This window comes from Hyperolius riggenbachi, chromosome 1 (assembly GCF_040937935.1).
Source record: "Hyperolius riggenbachi isolate aHypRig1 chromosome 1, aHypRig1.pri, whole genome shotgun sequence".
Lineage (NCBI taxonomy): Eukaryota > Metazoa > Chordata > Amphibia > Anura > Hyperoliidae > Hyperolius > Hyperolius riggenbachi.
The window spans coordinates 323982314-324000205 of NC_090646.1; the positions used below are offsets into that span (position 1 = coordinate 323982314).

The window sequence follows — 17892 nt, forward strand, 5'->3', positions numbered from 1 at the left end:
ATGCATGAACTGTTTTTTAAAGGGGCCCCCACCGTTCTATTTTTGTGGCACATGTGTGACTGCGTGGATGAATGTTGGTGTGTTTATTATTGATGCATCAGTATTGATTTATGTCTGTCACCCCTACAATGTTAGACAGCTGTCTTATGGCAAAAAGGATCCGCTTCCTTGTTTTTAAATGAGTGAATTGTGTTGTGATGTCCTATTTACATTTTGTATACTGGATTAATGATGTCTGTAGTTTGTATCAATAAAGTTCCTTTTGTATATCAAGGTGGCCTATGACCCATTTACACTGAAACTTTTTTGGACTAATTATACAGGGTTTAGCTCCGCCCATTATTTTTCTGGGTAAGATAATTAAGGATTCAGACATCTGACACTTTGTGCTTTTTTATATTTGATGCAAGTAAGATAGACCTTCTAATGGTACTGCTCCTACTTTGAGGATCTGTAACTCCCTCAACATCTGAGGACCATTGGAACCAGATGTAACTGGAAAGGTTTCTCTGGTGGCTTGATGACGACCACCACTGAGAACAGGTAGCTGAAGAATGAGGAACAGCAGAAGTTGAGGTTTGGCTGCCTTGGTATCTGGCAGATTTGTGCTGCTCCCTCTCCACCTTTTGACATCTATGTATGTGTGAAATGAGTGTAGTTGTTCCAAAATGTGAATCGGGCTGTCCTCTTGCAGAAGACAGCTGCTTTTCACAGTAAAGAAGGACCAGACTGGAGGGACATATGCAACGAGTCTGCCCTTCTTGGTTAGTTGTTGGTTGTTACAACAGCTACTGAAGATTTGTGAGTGTTGTTTGCCAGAAACTGTCTGTGCCTGCCTTCTCATGTTGTATTCCTGTAGACACACTGGGATTTGGCATCCAAATTCCTCCTTCTTTCTGCTGCACTTCCAGCAAATAACCCTCAGAACTACTACTGTCCTCATGCACGGGGGTTGTCCTATACCCTTTTTTATCAATGCCGTCATCATCCGCGCCGATGTTCACATAGGCAGTAACCGCATGAGGTGCTGATGACTCATGTTCTTGCGCATGCTGTGAGCCTTCTAACTGTTTACTCCTTACTTGTTTCTTATTGCTCCTTTGTAAACAGACATGGGTCTTGTATTTCACCCATTGACTCTTAGGCACTTGGGACAAGATCACCCTCAAAATCATAACAAATTTTTCCCCAAATTCTTCCTCGTAAAATGGATTATCCTGATCTGGATGGTAAAGAACAGTTCTAGAGGTGCCAGGTGGAGCATTAGAAGCAAAGGTGGTAGTCCCTTGGACTTGCGTGCTACTGCCTGTAGTAGAAGACACAGGTGAAGTAGCCATATGAACCATTCCACAATGGTCTCACTCTCTTTCCCTTACAGTGAGCCTGAAAGCAGAAAACAGAGTAAAAAAAAGTCTGACCTTCTGCGAGTGTCCTAATTCCTTTTGGTTACTAGAAGCAGGCCTGTATAGTCTGATTCCTTTGGAAGAAAACCTGAGAACTCTACATTTATATGTAGAAAAAGAAATGGGCAACTCCCCCCAAAAAGCTTGGTAAAGTCAGCTGATTTCAGCTTTACCGAATGCGGTAAAGCTTTATGAATTGAGGCCATAGTCTTGTCACTTAAAAGAAACCTGTGAGAAGAAAAATATTCCCCTAGGGGGTACTCGCCTCGGGAGTGGGAAACCTCTGGATCCTAAAGAGGCTTCCCCCGTCGTCCCTCACAGACCCCTTCCACCGCTGGGACTCCCGGACACAGGCAAACAAAAACAGCCACAGTTGCTTCTTTGCACAGTCGCAGCAACTGCTTTCCCCTCAGGCTCCGGCAGAGAGCGTATCCGATTGGTGTCAGCTATTTGCACTGGAGCCCATCGGCAAGCCGCTAGTGCGCCAGAGTTGTACATCACTGGATTGTTCTTGTTCTGTAGTCTGATGACTACTGCGGCTGTGTGAGATGCCAACAAGCCTTTGACAGTGGACTTTTGAGGGTCCCACTGCTGGAACAGGGCTGCAGAGGAGGATGAGTGAAGCCTCATTAGGTTCCAGAGACTGACCCCTCCTGAGGTAAGTAGCCTCTAGGGGCACTTTTTCACTACAGGTACTCTTTAACTGCCCCTCAGAGGGGCTCACAATTTAATCCCTACTATATTCATGTGTCCATCATAGTCTAGGGCCAATTTTAGGGCGGAGCCAATTAACTTATCTGTATTTTTTTGGGATGTGGGAGGAAACCAAAGTCCCTGGAGGACACCAAGTGAACATGTTTTGACATGAAGCATCTCCTGAGCTGTGTTGCATTGAAGAGCAGTATGGAATCTCAGAAGAGAAGTGTCTTTGAATTATACCAAGGAAATAAATTGGTTGCATAGAAAGCATTTTGTCAAAAGTATTGTATTCTGTTTGATTTTTGAATTTAAAGCAGAATCTCAGCATTTTAGAAAAGTCCTTTACATTGCTCCACCAACCCTCCCTCACCTCCTTCCTTTTTCTATTTCAAACATTGCAGTAATGTCAGATGGTAATTTGATAATTTGCTCCGAATTCTTTTAATTTTATTCCTGGAAAGGTGATCAAGCCATGGGTTTTACCCTCATAGCTTAACTGCCTGGCTATCTGGGCCTGGCAGTCTGGGCCATGCAGTCTCTGCCACAGGTCGCTATTATTCATGGAGGGGGGAGTGACAGACCTTGCCATGCTTCCTTCCATAGTCCATTACAAAGAGCCTGGTGGTCATCATATAGTGATCACTCAAAGATTGGAATAAAGGTGTTTGAAGCATTCTTTTAAATTAGCAGTTAACATTTCTTCAAGTTTGGGGCTGGGGTCTCTTTAGAATCCTGGTATTCTGCTTTAAGGCAAAATCCTTATGCATAATTTGGAACGTGCATAACTTTAATCATTGTTCTATTCAATCTTCTTCTTTTTTTCAAGTGCTGGAGTTGGGCGAACTGGGTGTTTCATAGTAATTGATGCAATGCTGGAAAGAATAAAGCATGAAAAAACAGTAGATATATATGGTCATGTGACACTAATGCGCTCACAGAGAAACTACATGGTGCAAACAGAAGATCAGTACAGCTTTATACATGATGCCTTGTTTGAAGCTGTGGCATGTGGAAACACAGAAGTTCCAGCAAGAAATCTTTACACATATATTCAGAAATTAGCTCAGATTGAAGTGGGAGAACATGTTAGTGGCATGGAGCTAGAGTTCAAGGTAAGAACTGCACAGAATAAATGCTTATACAACATGTAACTGGAAATAATGTCTTAATTATACATTTTATGATGCATTAAATACATTTGTGCATGTTATGTCAAATGACTGTTACTGTGAATAATTTTAAAAACGTTTTCACAGTCTTCATCATAATGTTGAGCGATTACACCTGTGCATATGTTTCCACTTATTTTAAGAAGATATTTTGATTAATGCTTGAGATAAGGCTGTAAGTACCCATTTGTGAGCATAGTCTCTAAACTAAGTATCTAAACTTAATTTTTAAAGCGGTATTTCAAAGAATCCAAATTGTGTGTAAAAGGCATGTCTTAGTTTAATATATCAGAAGAAATGCTGTATTTATTTGGTAACTGATGTGTATCAGTGACTGATGTGTGTCTTCAAGGACTGGTTTAAACAACATGTTCCAGGCTATAAATGGTGGTTGTGGCACTCGTGCCGCTACCATTGTTTATCGTGGTTCGCACAAACGCAGCATTTTTATCCCTATATTTAACATCCTCTGCCCAGCGCTTAGGCGATCCTGGAAGTAACATGTACAACAACAACAACAACAAACAACATTTGTAAAGCGCTTTTCTCCCGTAGGACTCAAAGCGCATAAGCATGCTTCTCACCATCGTGGTACAGAGGAAGAATTTTATAAGTCCGGAAATGCCAGGCTAAACAGGTGGCTTTTCAGTCTAGATTTGAATAGCTCCAGGGATGGTGCTGTCTTTACTGGGTGTGGCAGAGAGTTCCAAAGAGTAGGGGCAGCATGACAGAAGGCTCTATCTCCAGATTTTTTGAGGTGCACTCTGGGAGTGACCAAGTTTATAGAACTTGCTGATCTGAGGTTGTGAGAGGTGTGGTGCAGCTTCAGCAAGTCCTTCATGTATCCAGGGCCCAGATTGTGCAGGGATTTGAATGTCAGCAGTCCAATCTTGAAGAGTATTCTCCATTCTACTGGTAGCCAGTGCAGTGAGCGAAGGATCGGTGTAATGTGACAGTGGCGAGGCTGGTTTGTTAGCAATCTGGCAGCAGCATTCTGCACTAATTGCAGGCAACGCAGGTCCTTTTGGGGAGGCCAGCATAAAGGGCATTGCAGTAGTCCACCCATGATGTGATGAAGGCGTGAACTAGGGTTGGAAAATCCTCTGGGGGAATCAGATGTTTAATCTTTGCAATGTTCTTCAGATGAAAGTAGGAAGATTTAACTACAGATGAAATTTGGTTTCTGAAACTCAATTCCCCATCGATTAGTACGCCAAGGCTGCGCACAAAGTTGGAGCTGTTAATGTCTGAATTCCCAATCCTGATTGGTGTTGCTTTAGGATAGAGCTGTTTTGATGGCGAGCGCTGGCTTTGGACAAAAAGGACCTCAGTTTTGTCAGCATTCAGTTTCAACCAGTTATCATTCATCCATGCCTGTAGCTCAGCTAAGCAAGAGTTTATTTTTGGAGTAGGGTCTGTTCCACCAGGTTTGAAGGACAGGTATAGCTGTGTGTCATCGGCGTAGCAGTGGTACGTCAGGCCATGTCGTTGGATAAGTGTACCGAGTGGCAACATGTAGATTGCAAACAACAGAGGGGATAGGATTGATCCTTGTGGCACTCCGAATTGTAGAGGTGCAGGTTTGGACATTATAGGTCCTAGGGATACTCTCTGTGTTCTGTCAGTCAGGAATGATCTGAACCACTAGGAGGACTGATCCACTGATGCCACAGTACTCCTGCAGTCTGTTAAGCAGGATTTCATGGTCAACTGTATCAAAAGCCAGTGGAAAAACAAACAGGGGGTACCGTTTCACCGTACCATGCGAGACTGTGCAGTAACACAGGCAGCCAAGCCCAATACTTCAAGACAGGAAAGGAAGGTCCACACCAATGTCTCCACAATCGATAAATCGATATATTTATTCAGGACATATCCAGATACAAAGAAAAGCACTTGACTAACATGTTTCGGACGCTAGGTCCTTAATAATAGTCATTTTACAGCCTTCCGAGTAAGGTTTAAAAAAGGGAATGGGACAGTGAGAGGCGGGACATAACCCAACCCACCGAAGGAAGGGAAAAAGCCATTAATGCCACATCCCACCAGGCACTGTACACATCCCCAAAATGTACAATACTTTTTTTAAAACCAAACAACAGAATTAAAAACAAAGGAGCAAAAATACATAAAGTAGAATAAATGATAACATACATGGCTTGTACATATATAGAACTTTGAGAAAATACATACAAAACGTCCGCCAATATAAACATGTATGCCATTGGGCACAAGTATATACAAAAACGTCCGTTAACACAGATATACAACTATTATAGTCACATCAACCTGTAACCAAGGCTAGGTCCCACCTGGCATTAAGTCCGTTTGGTGATCTGGTTCCAAGACGGAAAATCCAAAGTGCTTCCCTTTTTCGAATAAAGGTCTTGGAACCAGATCACCAAACGGACTTAACATTTTGGGGATGTGTACAGTGCCTGGTGGGATGTGGCATTCATGGCTTTTTCCCTCCCTTCGGTGGGTTGGGTTATGTCCCGCCTCTCACTGTCCCATTCCCTTTTTAAACCTTACTCGGAAGGCTGTAAAATGACTATGATTAAGGACCTAGCGTCCGAAACATGTTAGTCAAGTGCTTTTCTTTGTATCTGGATATGTCCTGAATAAATATATCGATTTATCGATTGTGGAGACATTGGTGCGGACCTTCCTTTCCTGTCTTGTATCAAAAGCCGCTGAGAGATCCAACAGGATTAGGATGGAGCATTCCCCTCTGTCCCTTGCCATGAGCAGATCGTTGCAGACTTGGATGAGGGCTGTTTCACAGCTGTGGTGTTTCTTAAAGCCAGATTGTAGAGGGTCCAGGATGTTGTTTACTGACAGCCTGGTTTCAAGTTGCAGATAGACAGCCTTTTCAATAACTTTACCTAAGAAGGGGAGGTTGGAGACAGGTCTGTAGCTGTTCATTGCATCTGGATCCATGGAAGGTTTTTTAAGAAAGGGCTTGATGATTCCTTCTTTTAGAGAAGTAGGAAACCTCCCTGCTTGCAGAGAGCAATTTACTATTTTGTGAAATGCTGGACCAAGCAGGTCAGGGCATTTCAGCATATGTTTAGTTGGTCCAGGTCCAGGTCGCAGGTAGCTTCCAGGATCACTTTTCCATGTCAGCCTGTGGGAGTGAAAAATGCTGCTAAATGCTTTTCTGCAAGCATGCAGAAAAGAATGTAGATGAAATTCCAAGCAGAAGCACATGTGCCCTTAAATTTTTCAGACTCTGACAGATGCCTTAACATTTTGAGGACCGCAGTGTTAAACTACCCTAAAGACCAGGCCAATTTTCTCCTAATTGGCCACTGCAGCTTTAAGGCCAACACAGCACACTAGTGATTTCCCGCCCCCCCCCTTTTCTCCCCACCAACAGAGCTTCCTGTTGGTGGGGTCTGATCCCCCCCTCCCTCCAGTGTTCATTTATTTTAAATAAATATTTACGTTAATATTTATGTTATTTTAAATAAATATTTAAATATTTTTTTATTAAATATTGCTATTGTATATATATATATATATATATATATATATATATATATATATATATATATATATATATATATATATTAAATTCTCACTCCCCCCAGCCGGCCAATCCTGGCGATCGGCTGTCATAGGCTTCTGTCTATGAGAGCCGATCGCTCTGTAGTGCCCTAGGGGGACAGCCAAATCACACGGCTGTCCCCAGTACATCGCTGCTGCTGATCACAGCGCTGTACATGTAAATAGATGGCGGTTGCGTCGTCTAACAGTCTCCCGAGCGGCATCGCCTCTCGGAGACTGAAGGCAGGACATGCGCGCGCAGCCTGCACGCGATCTCCTGCATTAGCCGGCTTGAGGACCTGACGCCAATTGGTGTTAGTCGGTCCTGGAGCTGCCGCCGCAGCCACGCCCATTGGCGTGGAGCGGTCTCCTAGTAGTTAAAGGGAACCAAGAACCACTTTTTCTGCAGTTTGTCCTGGTTTTCAATAGCTATAGGAACTGCCATGTTTCCCCCCTCCCCTTCTAGCTGCCCATTATTTCTCCGGGGGAAGGTGTGAAGGTACTATCTGTGGCTTCTATAAACTCTTTGAAGCATAGTGTCCATTCTCTCCACCCCCTGCTGATGAAAGCTTTTGTTTGTTCTCTGCTAATGTTTGCAATAAAATTATTACAGCAGTCCTTATCTGCCTGAAATTTTTGAGGTCAGACAGGCCTCGTAAGTAGGATAATAAAGGCCTCTGCTAAACTTTAATGTAAAAGAAGAGGTAAAAAAATTTTTAACAATAAGCCACATTGTTGGCATGCATGTTTAATGTGCTATTGAGATGCCATGGGTGCTAAAAATGGTGCTTGGTTCACATTAAGTTACAATATGTTCCTTGCACTTGACTCCTGACACTTAACTGGATCTGGAATACAATAAAAATCTTTAAGTGTAGGGTTGTTTTATAGAAAACATTAGGTGATACCCTTCTCTGTGCCTTTAGGTACTACTTACTGTATTTGGACTATAAGACTCACTTTTTTCCCCTAAAAGTGGAGGAAAAAGGTCACTGCGTCTTATAGTCCTAATGCAGGGAGTTCCTGACTTGTGAACGCCTGCCGATACGAACCTCCAACCCGCCACAATGTCAGGGACTCTCTGTACTGTGCCCATGCAGAGGAGGACACAAGGGACAAATGGAGAACACAGGGGGACGCAAAGGGGCATAGAGGAGGAAGCAAGGGGGACACAAACGAGCATAGAGGTGGACACAGGGAGACACAAGAGGGACAAGGGGGCAAGAGGTACAAAGGGGGCATAATCCACAAGATTCCCCTTCACCACAGATGCACCAGGTTTAGTATATATTTTCCCCCATTTTTGTCCTCTAAACCTAGGTGTGTCTTATGGTCAGGAGCGTCTTATAGTCCGAAAAATACGTTAGGTACTTGTTTTTAAGCTCGAATGCGACCTTCATATATGCAATCAATGTATATGGCCTGGTGCACACCAAAAACCGCTAGCAGATCCGCAAAATGCTAGCAGATTTTGAAACGCTTTTTGTTATTTTTCTGTAGCGTTTCAGCTAGCGTTTTGCGGTTTTGTGTAGCGGTTTTGGTGTAGTAGATTTCCTGTATTGTTACAGTAAAGCTGTTACTGAACAGCTACTGTAACAAAAAACGCCTGGCAAACCGCTCTGAAGTGCCGTTTTTCAGAGCGGTTTGCGTTTTTCCTATACTTAACATTGAGGCAGAAACGCATCTGCAATCCAAAATCTGCAGCAGCCCGGGAGTATGCGTTTCTGCAAAACGCCTCCCGCTCTGGTGTGCACCAGCCCATTGAAATACATTACCCTAGCGGATCCGCACCCGCAGGCGGATCGCAAACCGCAGCGGAAACGCTCTGGTGTGCACTAGGCCTATGAGGGCTTCCAATATTCTATGTAGCAATACAGAAGCTGTCTTAGTGGTTTGTATGATAAGCATGCGACCAACTGTAATAAAGCAGCATTTAAAATATCCAGTTTGAACAACCAGCTGACAATAACTAGTTGACATGCTAAAAAGTATTTTAACAATGTTGGTAAAGCCAAACCGCCTACAGTCCTGACTTTTTTGAAGGATGGATTTAGTGACTTTCATTACCCCAGATTAAATAAACTAATATTTTTATGTGATTGATTTACTATTTGGCCTGTTTTACACTTATTTGTTGCAGTGCCACATTGCACTGCAAAAAAAATCATATGACCCTGAGGCAGAGGGCGCCGACATTTATTTGTTACAGCTGATACAAATCCTAAAATAAATCTGCACTGATGCTACTTCCTGATTCATGGAAGCAGACATATTGTTATCCTGTGCTTTCAAATGATAATCAATCCTAATAAGTAACCAACATATAAAATAAAAGTACCTTTCTTGCACTAGGTAAACAACAAACTAGGTAAAGTATCAGTGTCCCTCTTCAATTCAAGCTGAAGCACCCATGCAGCGACACAAATGCAGTCCCATAACAGAGTTCCCTTCACATACTGTGTTATCCACTTTTGGTCCTATTCAGAAAAACGCTTTACAAATGTCTTGTTTTTTGCTGCTGTAAAGGTGGTGTGTTCCATCCAATTATGTAATGATTACCATGGTTCCATTCTGAAAGTGGTGACCACTCTTCTTTCTGGGATCCCACACCAAATATTCTTAGTGTCATCGTCTCTCTCTTTGCAGTCCCCATCTTCTTCTACTCATACGTGGTCTCTTTCCTCTAATTGGTGGGCGACTGTCTTCATCCATGGGCCGAGATGGAATAAAGTAGTACACAAAATAGTGCATACTGATACTGGCAATATCTGGCCACTGCATCCTGTGCCCTCACCGGTACTCCAGACTCCCCGCCGCAGCTCAGTCTCGCTTTCGCCGACTTGCAAGTCGACAGGCACAGTGCGCCTGCGCAGCCTTTTAGATGTCCCAGTTTTATTTTATATTAAGGCTGGTTTCACAGTGGGGCGTTACAGGCGCACGTTAGAGCAGCCTGTAACGCACCCCACCGCACAGCAATGAAAAATCAATGGGCTGTTCACAGTGCCCACGTTGCGTTACTTAGTAACCCTGCGCCATAAGACAACGTACTGCATGCAGTACTTTATAAGCGGCAGAGCCGCGTTAGACTGCTAGCAACATGCTCAGTAATGTTGGGGAGGAGCGGAGAGCGGCCACGGGCGGGACCACGTGATGCTGCATGCGTCCAAGAGTACGCATCACAGACGCCAGAGTGAGCTGCACAATGCGGCTCACTCTGACGTCCACATCAGAGAGCACCAGGCGTTGCGTTAGGGGCACGTTATGCGACCTTAACGTCCCCTAAAACGCAACGTCCTGGTGTGAAACCAGCCTTAAATCTAGTTTTTAAGTTTTACTGTTTCATTGTTCTTGCTCAATGACACCTTCACTGAAGTATGCTAGAGCTCAAATCTATAAATAATTAACCATTTTTATATCTTTCCTGCTCTCAGAAGCCATTTACTGACAGCAGAATATTTTATGGCTGTAATTACTTATTAGTGAGAGTTATGCTATAGTCTGACCCAGTCCAACCCAGTCCTGACTGGGACAGAAACTGTCAATTGCATACCTGATGTTTAACTATTTCAGGCAGAGAAAGAAAAAACGGAACAGCCTAGTTATTTGTGTGCTTGGCACTATACATACACATGTCTATCTGCTCATGTCACGTCACCTCGGTTGTCCTTTAAGAAGAAGGTCCGCAAGGCTTAGATGAGTGCTAAAACTGGTAACTTTATTTCTTCAAATGGACACACTTTAGCAAAAGACATCCACAGAAACAACTGACGCGTATCAGGCTTACAATTCGCCCTAAAAGTCATAGTTGCGACTATGACTAGGGCCAGATTGTAAGCCCAATAAGCGTCAGTTATTTCTGTGCATGTGTTTGCTGTCCTGTGTCGATTTGAAGAAATCAAGTTACTGGTATTAGTACTTAGCTGAGCCTTGTGAACCTTCTAATTGTACCTTTGCCTGTAGTTTTAGTCTAGCTGAAACTGAAAGGAAAATGGCGCATGGAGACAGATGAAATCCGGAAATTTGTAAGGAGGAGGTGGACCAAGGGTGTGGGATCCACAAATCAGGACCATTAGGCTTAAGCTCCCAGGAAGGTGTGTGTATAGGCCCTAAGTGTAGAAGGTTTTGAATCTGTGGTTTAAAGGGCACACAAAGTTACATTGTTGCAGAGGAAACTTAACCACTCCAGACTCAGCTGTGTCACTATTGATACTTTTTATTACCTTTAACATCAAAGTGATACATATATTGTTTTTGTCAGGACAAGCTAGTATTTTTTTTAATTTCACAGGCACTTTATAGCTGTATCCCTAATGATCGCATCCATTCGCTATGGGCGGCAGCCATTACAGGTGTCCATGAATCTTAAGGCCAAGTATAGGTGACACAAGGGGTTAATTAGTCTGGTAGGGGTTAACAAATATATAAAAAAAACTTTATTTTTTTAATGGGACACTGTCACTTTAATTTAAAAAACACACTTTTTCTTCCTTTTATTTGAATGATTGCTGAATTATTCACCATTGGATGAGTGCACAAGCTGCAGGGGCGCCCACATGCACAGGCGCACAATAGCAGCAGCAGTTTTTAGTGCTGGAAATGAGGCTCACCTCCAGGAACTTTTAGAGTAGCTAGTTTGGAAGTTAGACTCACATCCATAAGTGGTTAAAGGAGGTTTTAAAAATGTTTTTTGCTTAGCCATTGTACATATCTTTTGGCTTCAGTTTTTTGAGACATACACCTGCAACAAGCATGCATGCAGAGTACACCTGAACATGGGATTTGATTTTTCTTCAGTAAGAATATATCAGAGGTAGAAGATCAGCAGAGAAGCTAGGCAAGTAACATTTTAAAGTTAATAATGTCCTCTCACTTCAGGTTTCCTTTAGGATATGTGCACACTTAGCAGAAACGCAAGCGTTGCGGAAAACGCTGCGTTTTTGCGGCTAATGGAAGTCTATGGGCCGCAGGAAAAACACATATGCGGTTAAATGCGTGCATTTTCAAAATCGACAGTTTTGTTGCATAATCTTCAAAAACGCATAAAAAATCGCACGTAATGAAAATTATCGGAAACGTATGTGTTTTTCATGCGTTTTCCATGCATTTTTCTATGCGTTTTTGTTAAAAAAATAGTTTTCTGATGTATTTTCTCTTACTGTTATTTTCCTAGTGATCTGCATAAAATGCAAGAAAAACGCATATGCAAACCGCAAACACATTGAAACACGCAAAACGCTTGAAAAATGCATCTGCGGTAAATAAAACCGCAAACGCACAAAAAACGCAGTAAAAACACACACAACATTAAAAAAAAACAAAACATGCCATAAAACGCAGCCTTTCATGTTATGTGTGCACCTACCCTTAATGCTGATCTGATTGTTTCTCCGCTGAGGAGATTTCCCATGCCATCTCTACAGTGCCATCTGCAACAGGAAGTGGGTGGATCTTCTAGCAGGGACAAAAGGAACAGTAAAATGTTGTATTCTAAAAAAGGGTAAACAAATTGCAGATGAAAATCCACAGGTAACCAGATCCAGAAGTACTAGTAATCACTTTTTAATGCATTTTTTTCATTACAATATAAAAGCATAAATGTATTCCCTCAATACCAAAATATTTAAGTATTATGTCCATAAATGTTTTATGTATTTTAGCGCCTTGCCAATTCAAAAGCTCACACATCCAGATTCATCAGTGCCAATCTTCCATGCAACAAGTTTAAGAATCGCCTTGTTAACATCATGCCATATGAGACCACAAGAGTTTGTCTGCAGCCAATCAGAGGAGTGGAAGGTTCAGATTATATCAATGCTAGCTTCATAGATGGATACAGGTATTGTATATTCTGGAGAATATATATATATATATATATATATATATATATATATATATATATATATATATATTGGTTGTGGTATCAACATGAAATGTTAATGTGTCACTGTACAATTTCCCAGGCAACAAAGAGCCTACATAGCAACACAAGGACCACTTGCAGAAACCACAGAAGACTTCTGGAGAATGCTGTGGGAAAATAACTCCACAATTGTTGTGATGTTAACAAAACTTAGAGAAATGGGCAGAGTAAGTATCTTATTCTGTACTAATAATTTATTTTATATATAATATATATATATATATATATATATATATATATATATATATATATATATATATATATATATATATATCATTCTCTTAGGCCTGGTGCACACCAAAAACCGCTAGCAGATCCGCAAAATGCTAGCAGATTCAGATAGCGTTTCAGCTAGCGTTTTGCGGTTTTGTGAAGCGTTTTTGGTGTAGTAGATTTCATGTATTGTTACAGTAAAGCTGTTACTGAACAGCTGTAACAAAAAACGCCTGGCAAACCGCTCTGAACTGCCGTTTTTCAGAGCGGTTTGCGTTTTTCCTATACTTAACATTGAGGCAGAAACGCATCCGCAATCCAAAATCTGCAGCAGCCCGGGAGTATGCGTTTCTGCAAAACGCCTCCCGCTCTGGTGTGCACCAGCCCATTGAACTACATTACCCATGCGTATCCGCTGCCGCAAGCGGATCGCAAACCGCAGCAGAACCGCTCTGGTGTGCACTAGGCCTGAGAATAACTTCTCAGTAGTTAGACAGAAGATGTTTATCATAAGCAGATTTATATAAAATTAAAAATGTGGATGCTATTGGGAGAGATTGAACTAATTTTTGATGCTGACAAGGGTGGTTAATGGTGTAATTAATTTTAAGTTGTTTCAAATGTTCATTTCAATTTTTTGCAAATCTATACTGCTTTTAATTAGACTAATCAAATGCCTCAGTGCTGGTATTTAATTAGTCTATTTGCAACGTGAATATATTTGCATTATATTATAATAAATTATAATAAAAATTTACATCAACACGAAACTAGGTGGATCTCAATAACCATTCCTAGCTGACAATAAAGAAGTAAAGAGAATAAAAGAAATAGTTTGCTGTGTCAGTAACTCTTGAATGCATGTAAGGGCTGGAACCCACTAGAGGGATTTTTTAAGCGTTTAGGGAGAGATTAAAAATGCCAGGGATTTCCCTAAATGCTAAGCTAATGTTAATGGATCGGCTAAATTCCACTGGATCCATAGCGATTACCAAAATCGCAAACGCAGGACATGTAGCTTTTTTAAGCATTAGCGTTTCTGCAATGTAAAGTAAATAAATGCTGGGGTAATCGCTCATGAATCGCTATACAGAGCAATTTGCTAGTGTTTTTAAATTACAGCACACTGTAAAAAAAAATTAATTAATTGAAAGGACCAATCAGAATTAAAAACGCTAATTGCAAATCGCTACACAATCGCTGGCAAAAACCTTACACTTTTTAAAATCGCTACCAAAATCTGAAAACGCTCATGAAATCGCTTACAAAACACTCATTAAAAACGCGATTAGCTATAGCACTTTGTAGTGGGTTACAAGCCTAAAGGTGTCTGTAAGGACCTTTACAGTACACCCTTAACTAGAACAAAAATATGACAGTATATCTAATACACAATTTACAAGTTTACCATGACTGAGAACTGCAGAAATTTTTCCCGTTTGGTCTCCATTGGGTCTCAGAATCTTCAAGACGCATTTTGTGACAGTTTAATCTAGAGTCAATGTGGCCTTTCTTATTGCAACCCTCCTATACAAGTCATATTGCACCGGTTCAGCACCGAAGTGCCGAAAATCTCATGCATCCGAGCAACGTTCACCTCCCATTCATTCGCCTATAACTTTATTGCTACTTATCACAATGAATTGATCTATATCTTGTTTTTCCGCCACTAATTAGGCTTTCTTTGGGTAGTACATTTTGCTAAGAGTTATTTTTTTCTAAATCCATTTTAACAGGAAGATTAAGAAAGAAATGAAAAAAAATCATTATTTCTCCGTAATTTCCATATTTCGTATTTCTACGGTAATTAAAACTCATGTATTTTATTTGCCCATCTGTCCCGGTTATTAAACCGTTTAAACGATGTCCCTATCACAATTTATGGTGCCAATATTTCATTTAGAAATAAAGGTGCATTTTTTCAATTTGCATCCATCACTATTTATAAGCTTATAATTTTAAATAATATAATAACATACTTTCTTGACATGCATATTTAAAATGTTCAGACCCTTGGGTAACTATTTATGTAGTTTTTGTTTTTTTTTATTGTATTTTTTTTAATTTTTTTTTTAATAAAAAATGTATGTGGGTAATTTTTGGTGTGTGTTATGATCGCTTCTGCAGCGTTTTCTGCTGACTGCAGTGGTATTGCAAACCAAGCAGTTCTAATGTCATTACATGCATTTGCTTGCATAGTTTGGTTTGCACTTAAACTAGTTGCTGATTCCATCTGCAGTCGCTCTGAAGTTAATGACAGTTTAATATGCTTTTGTGTAAACAAACATTGTCTGCTGCAGTGGAGGGGCGGTCCCTTTCCTGCAGGCTGCATATCATTGTCTGCCTTTTCCTGCTATCAGCCTGTGATTAATTACCATTCACTTGTGTGGGAATCTGCAGGTCTGCTCCCATTGGATGACCTCAGTATAAAGAACTGCTTCCTGCAATGCCTCATGGGCTATCATAGTTTCAGACTCTATCTGTTACTCTGCTCGTGCCCCACCTCGTTCCTGGTCCGTGTGGACTGCGCTGACTCCTGCGAAGGGGTCAGCGAGTCCTCCTAGTTCTGCTCTTGTTCTAGAAGTTGCTACTTGCTTGTCTTGTGTCATATATTGGTTCATCGCCAATATATACGCATACTTGCGCATTTTGTTATTTTCCTTGTATTCGTGTTACGTTAATATATCAGTGTCGCTGATATATACGTACACGAACTGTTTATTTCCTGTGTTCAGCTAGTCAGTTTTCCAGCACGTTTTGGTAGTTTGCGCGTATCGTGAACACCCGTGCTGAGCTAGTTATCCTGTTCCTGGTCCTGTTTGTGGATTGCGTTCATCTCTGCGAAGAGATAACGAATCCTTCTGAATCCTGTTCCTGGTCCTGTTTGTGGATTGCGTTCATCTCTGCGAAGAGATAGCGAATCCTTCTGAGTCCTGTTCCCTGTATTACTTCAGTCTTAGTCAGAGTTCCTGCTTATGTCATATATCGGTTCATTGCCAATATATACATATGTTAGTCAGACGTTACGAATAGTTTCATTGATAGCTGTAATTGTAATACGCTAGGAAAACATACTTATTGTATATTTATCTGTGTTACGTTCATCTATCTCGATCCTGCTATTTCCTGTCTCTCCTGTCCTGTCTTTGTGAGGCACGCCATCGCCGCAACGCATTGGCTGCCTCATTCCAGTCTGTCTGGTTTTGGACGCTTGCTGTCGCTAAGTAATCGCTAGCTAGCAAGCGTTCATTCTGTCTACCTGTCCTGATCTCCTCAGTCCTGGTTTATGCGCTCAGCGCTACCTTGCGCTGAGACGTTATTACGAAAGTGTTTGTGGCTGTTCAGATCTGCACCGGCTCTGTGCACCACAATCTCCTATTGGAGTCAGTCCTCTCCTCCACTAAACTGGGGATATCCTGATCCCTTGTGCTGGTGTGTGTACCTCCTTCACGTCAGCTTATGTGTTGTATGCTGACTGTGGAGATTACACCCCCAAGCTTAACAGTGTGGGAGGGAAACTGCTAATTTCTAATGTAAAATAATGTAATTGTTTAATTAAAAATGTATGTGGGTGCAGTTTTACTATTTGGCCACAAGATGGCCACAGTAAAAAAAAGTCCTGGATGCGAACGATCTCGCATCCAGGAACTAAAAGAACAGGGAGAAGTTTCCTGGGGGCAGAAATACCACGCTCTCTGAATAGAAAGCGTTGGTATTTCTGCGGGGAAGTTAGATCGGTGAATGGGAATTATTTTCCCATTCACTGATCGGGGGGCTAGCGGCGGGCGGCGGGAGCGCGCCCGATCGCGCGCACCATGCGGCGGCGGCAGCAGTGCCTATCTGGACGAGGAAGCTCGTCCAGATAGGCCGAACTGGTTAAAGAGAGTCTGAAGCGAGAATAAATCTCGCTTCAGACCTCATAGATAGCAGGGGCATGTGTGCCCCTGCTAAAATGCCGCTATCCCGCGGCTTAACGGGGGTCCCTTCACCCCCAAATTCCCTCCGTACAGCCGGGGAGCGCTTCCGCATTGGGGCAGGGCTAACCGCCGCAGCCCTGCCTCATGCGCGTCTATCAGACGCGTACCTCCGCCTCTCCCCCGCCCCTCTCAGTCTTCCTTCACTGAGGGGCGGGGGAGAGGTGGCGATGCGCGTCTGATAGACTTGCTGAGAGGCAGGGCTGCAGCCGTTAGCCCTGCCTCCAGGAAGAGAAAATTTTATGACCAAGTTTACGACCAAGTTTTGCGGGGGTGGGTTTGGGGGTGAAGGGACCCCCGTTTAGCCGCGGGATAGCGGCGTTTTAGCAGGGGCACACATACATGCCCCTGCTAACTATGAGCTCTGAAGCGAGATTTAGTCTCTTTAAAGCATTTGTTGTCACTTGCACACAATGACAATTAAATAAGTTCCTTTAAAGGGAGCCTAAACTGAGAAGGATATGGATTTTTCCTTTTATAATAATACTGGTTGCCTGACTCTCCTGCTGATCCTGTGTCTCTATTACTTTTAGCCACAGCCCCTCAACAAGCATGCACATCAGGTGCTCTGACTGAAGTCAAACTAGAATAGCTGCATGCTTGTTTCAGGTGTGTGATTCAGCCACTACTGCCCCAAATAGATCAGCAGGACTGTTAGGCAACTAATATTGTTTATAAGGAAACATCCATATCCCTCTCAGTTAAGGTTCCCTTTAAGGGCTTATTTTCACTGGTAGCCACTGACATTTCTGATTCGGCCACGGTTCCTGTTCTGCTGCGTAGCCACAGCCCGAATCGCTAGCCATGCCATGCATGGCTTAGGTATATAGCTGCGTGCTGCATAAATCTGCAGCATGCCATCCAGGTTCACACCAAATTGCATTCTCGTTGGCAAGCCATGTTACAGATAGGCAGCATTGCCCCGTGTAGCTCGCCTTCAGGGAAACACTGCAAATCTGTATATA

The 17892-nt window shown here is 42.3% G+C and overlaps 1 protein-coding gene and 1 long non-coding RNA gene across 2 annotated transcripts in view; one reads left to right on the forward strand and one right to left on the reverse strand.

Moving 5' to 3' along the window:
* The window catches only part of LOC137509805 (receptor-type tyrosine-protein phosphatase S-like), a 782862-nt gene that overhangs the window by 703560 nt on the left and 61410 nt on the right, over nt 1-17892 (forward strand). The window contains exons 29-31 of the mRNA XM_068233857.1: nt 2929-3214; nt 12478-12656; nt 12781-12907. Of these exons, the coding sequence (XP_068089958.1) occupies nt 2929-3214; nt 12478-12656; nt 12781-12907 (592 nt within the window). The remainder of the gene's footprint in view (nt 1-2928; nt 3215-12477; nt 12657-12780; nt 12908-17892) is intronic.
* Nucleotides 1-17892, reverse strand: part of LOC137509821 (uncharacterized) — a 229904-nt gene that overhangs the window by 18836 nt on the left and 193176 nt on the right. The window contains exon 2 of the long non-coding RNA XR_011020499.1: nt 12183-12271. This is a non-coding gene — a long non-coding RNA (uncharacterized lncRNA). The remainder of the gene's footprint in view (nt 1-12182; nt 12272-17892) is intronic.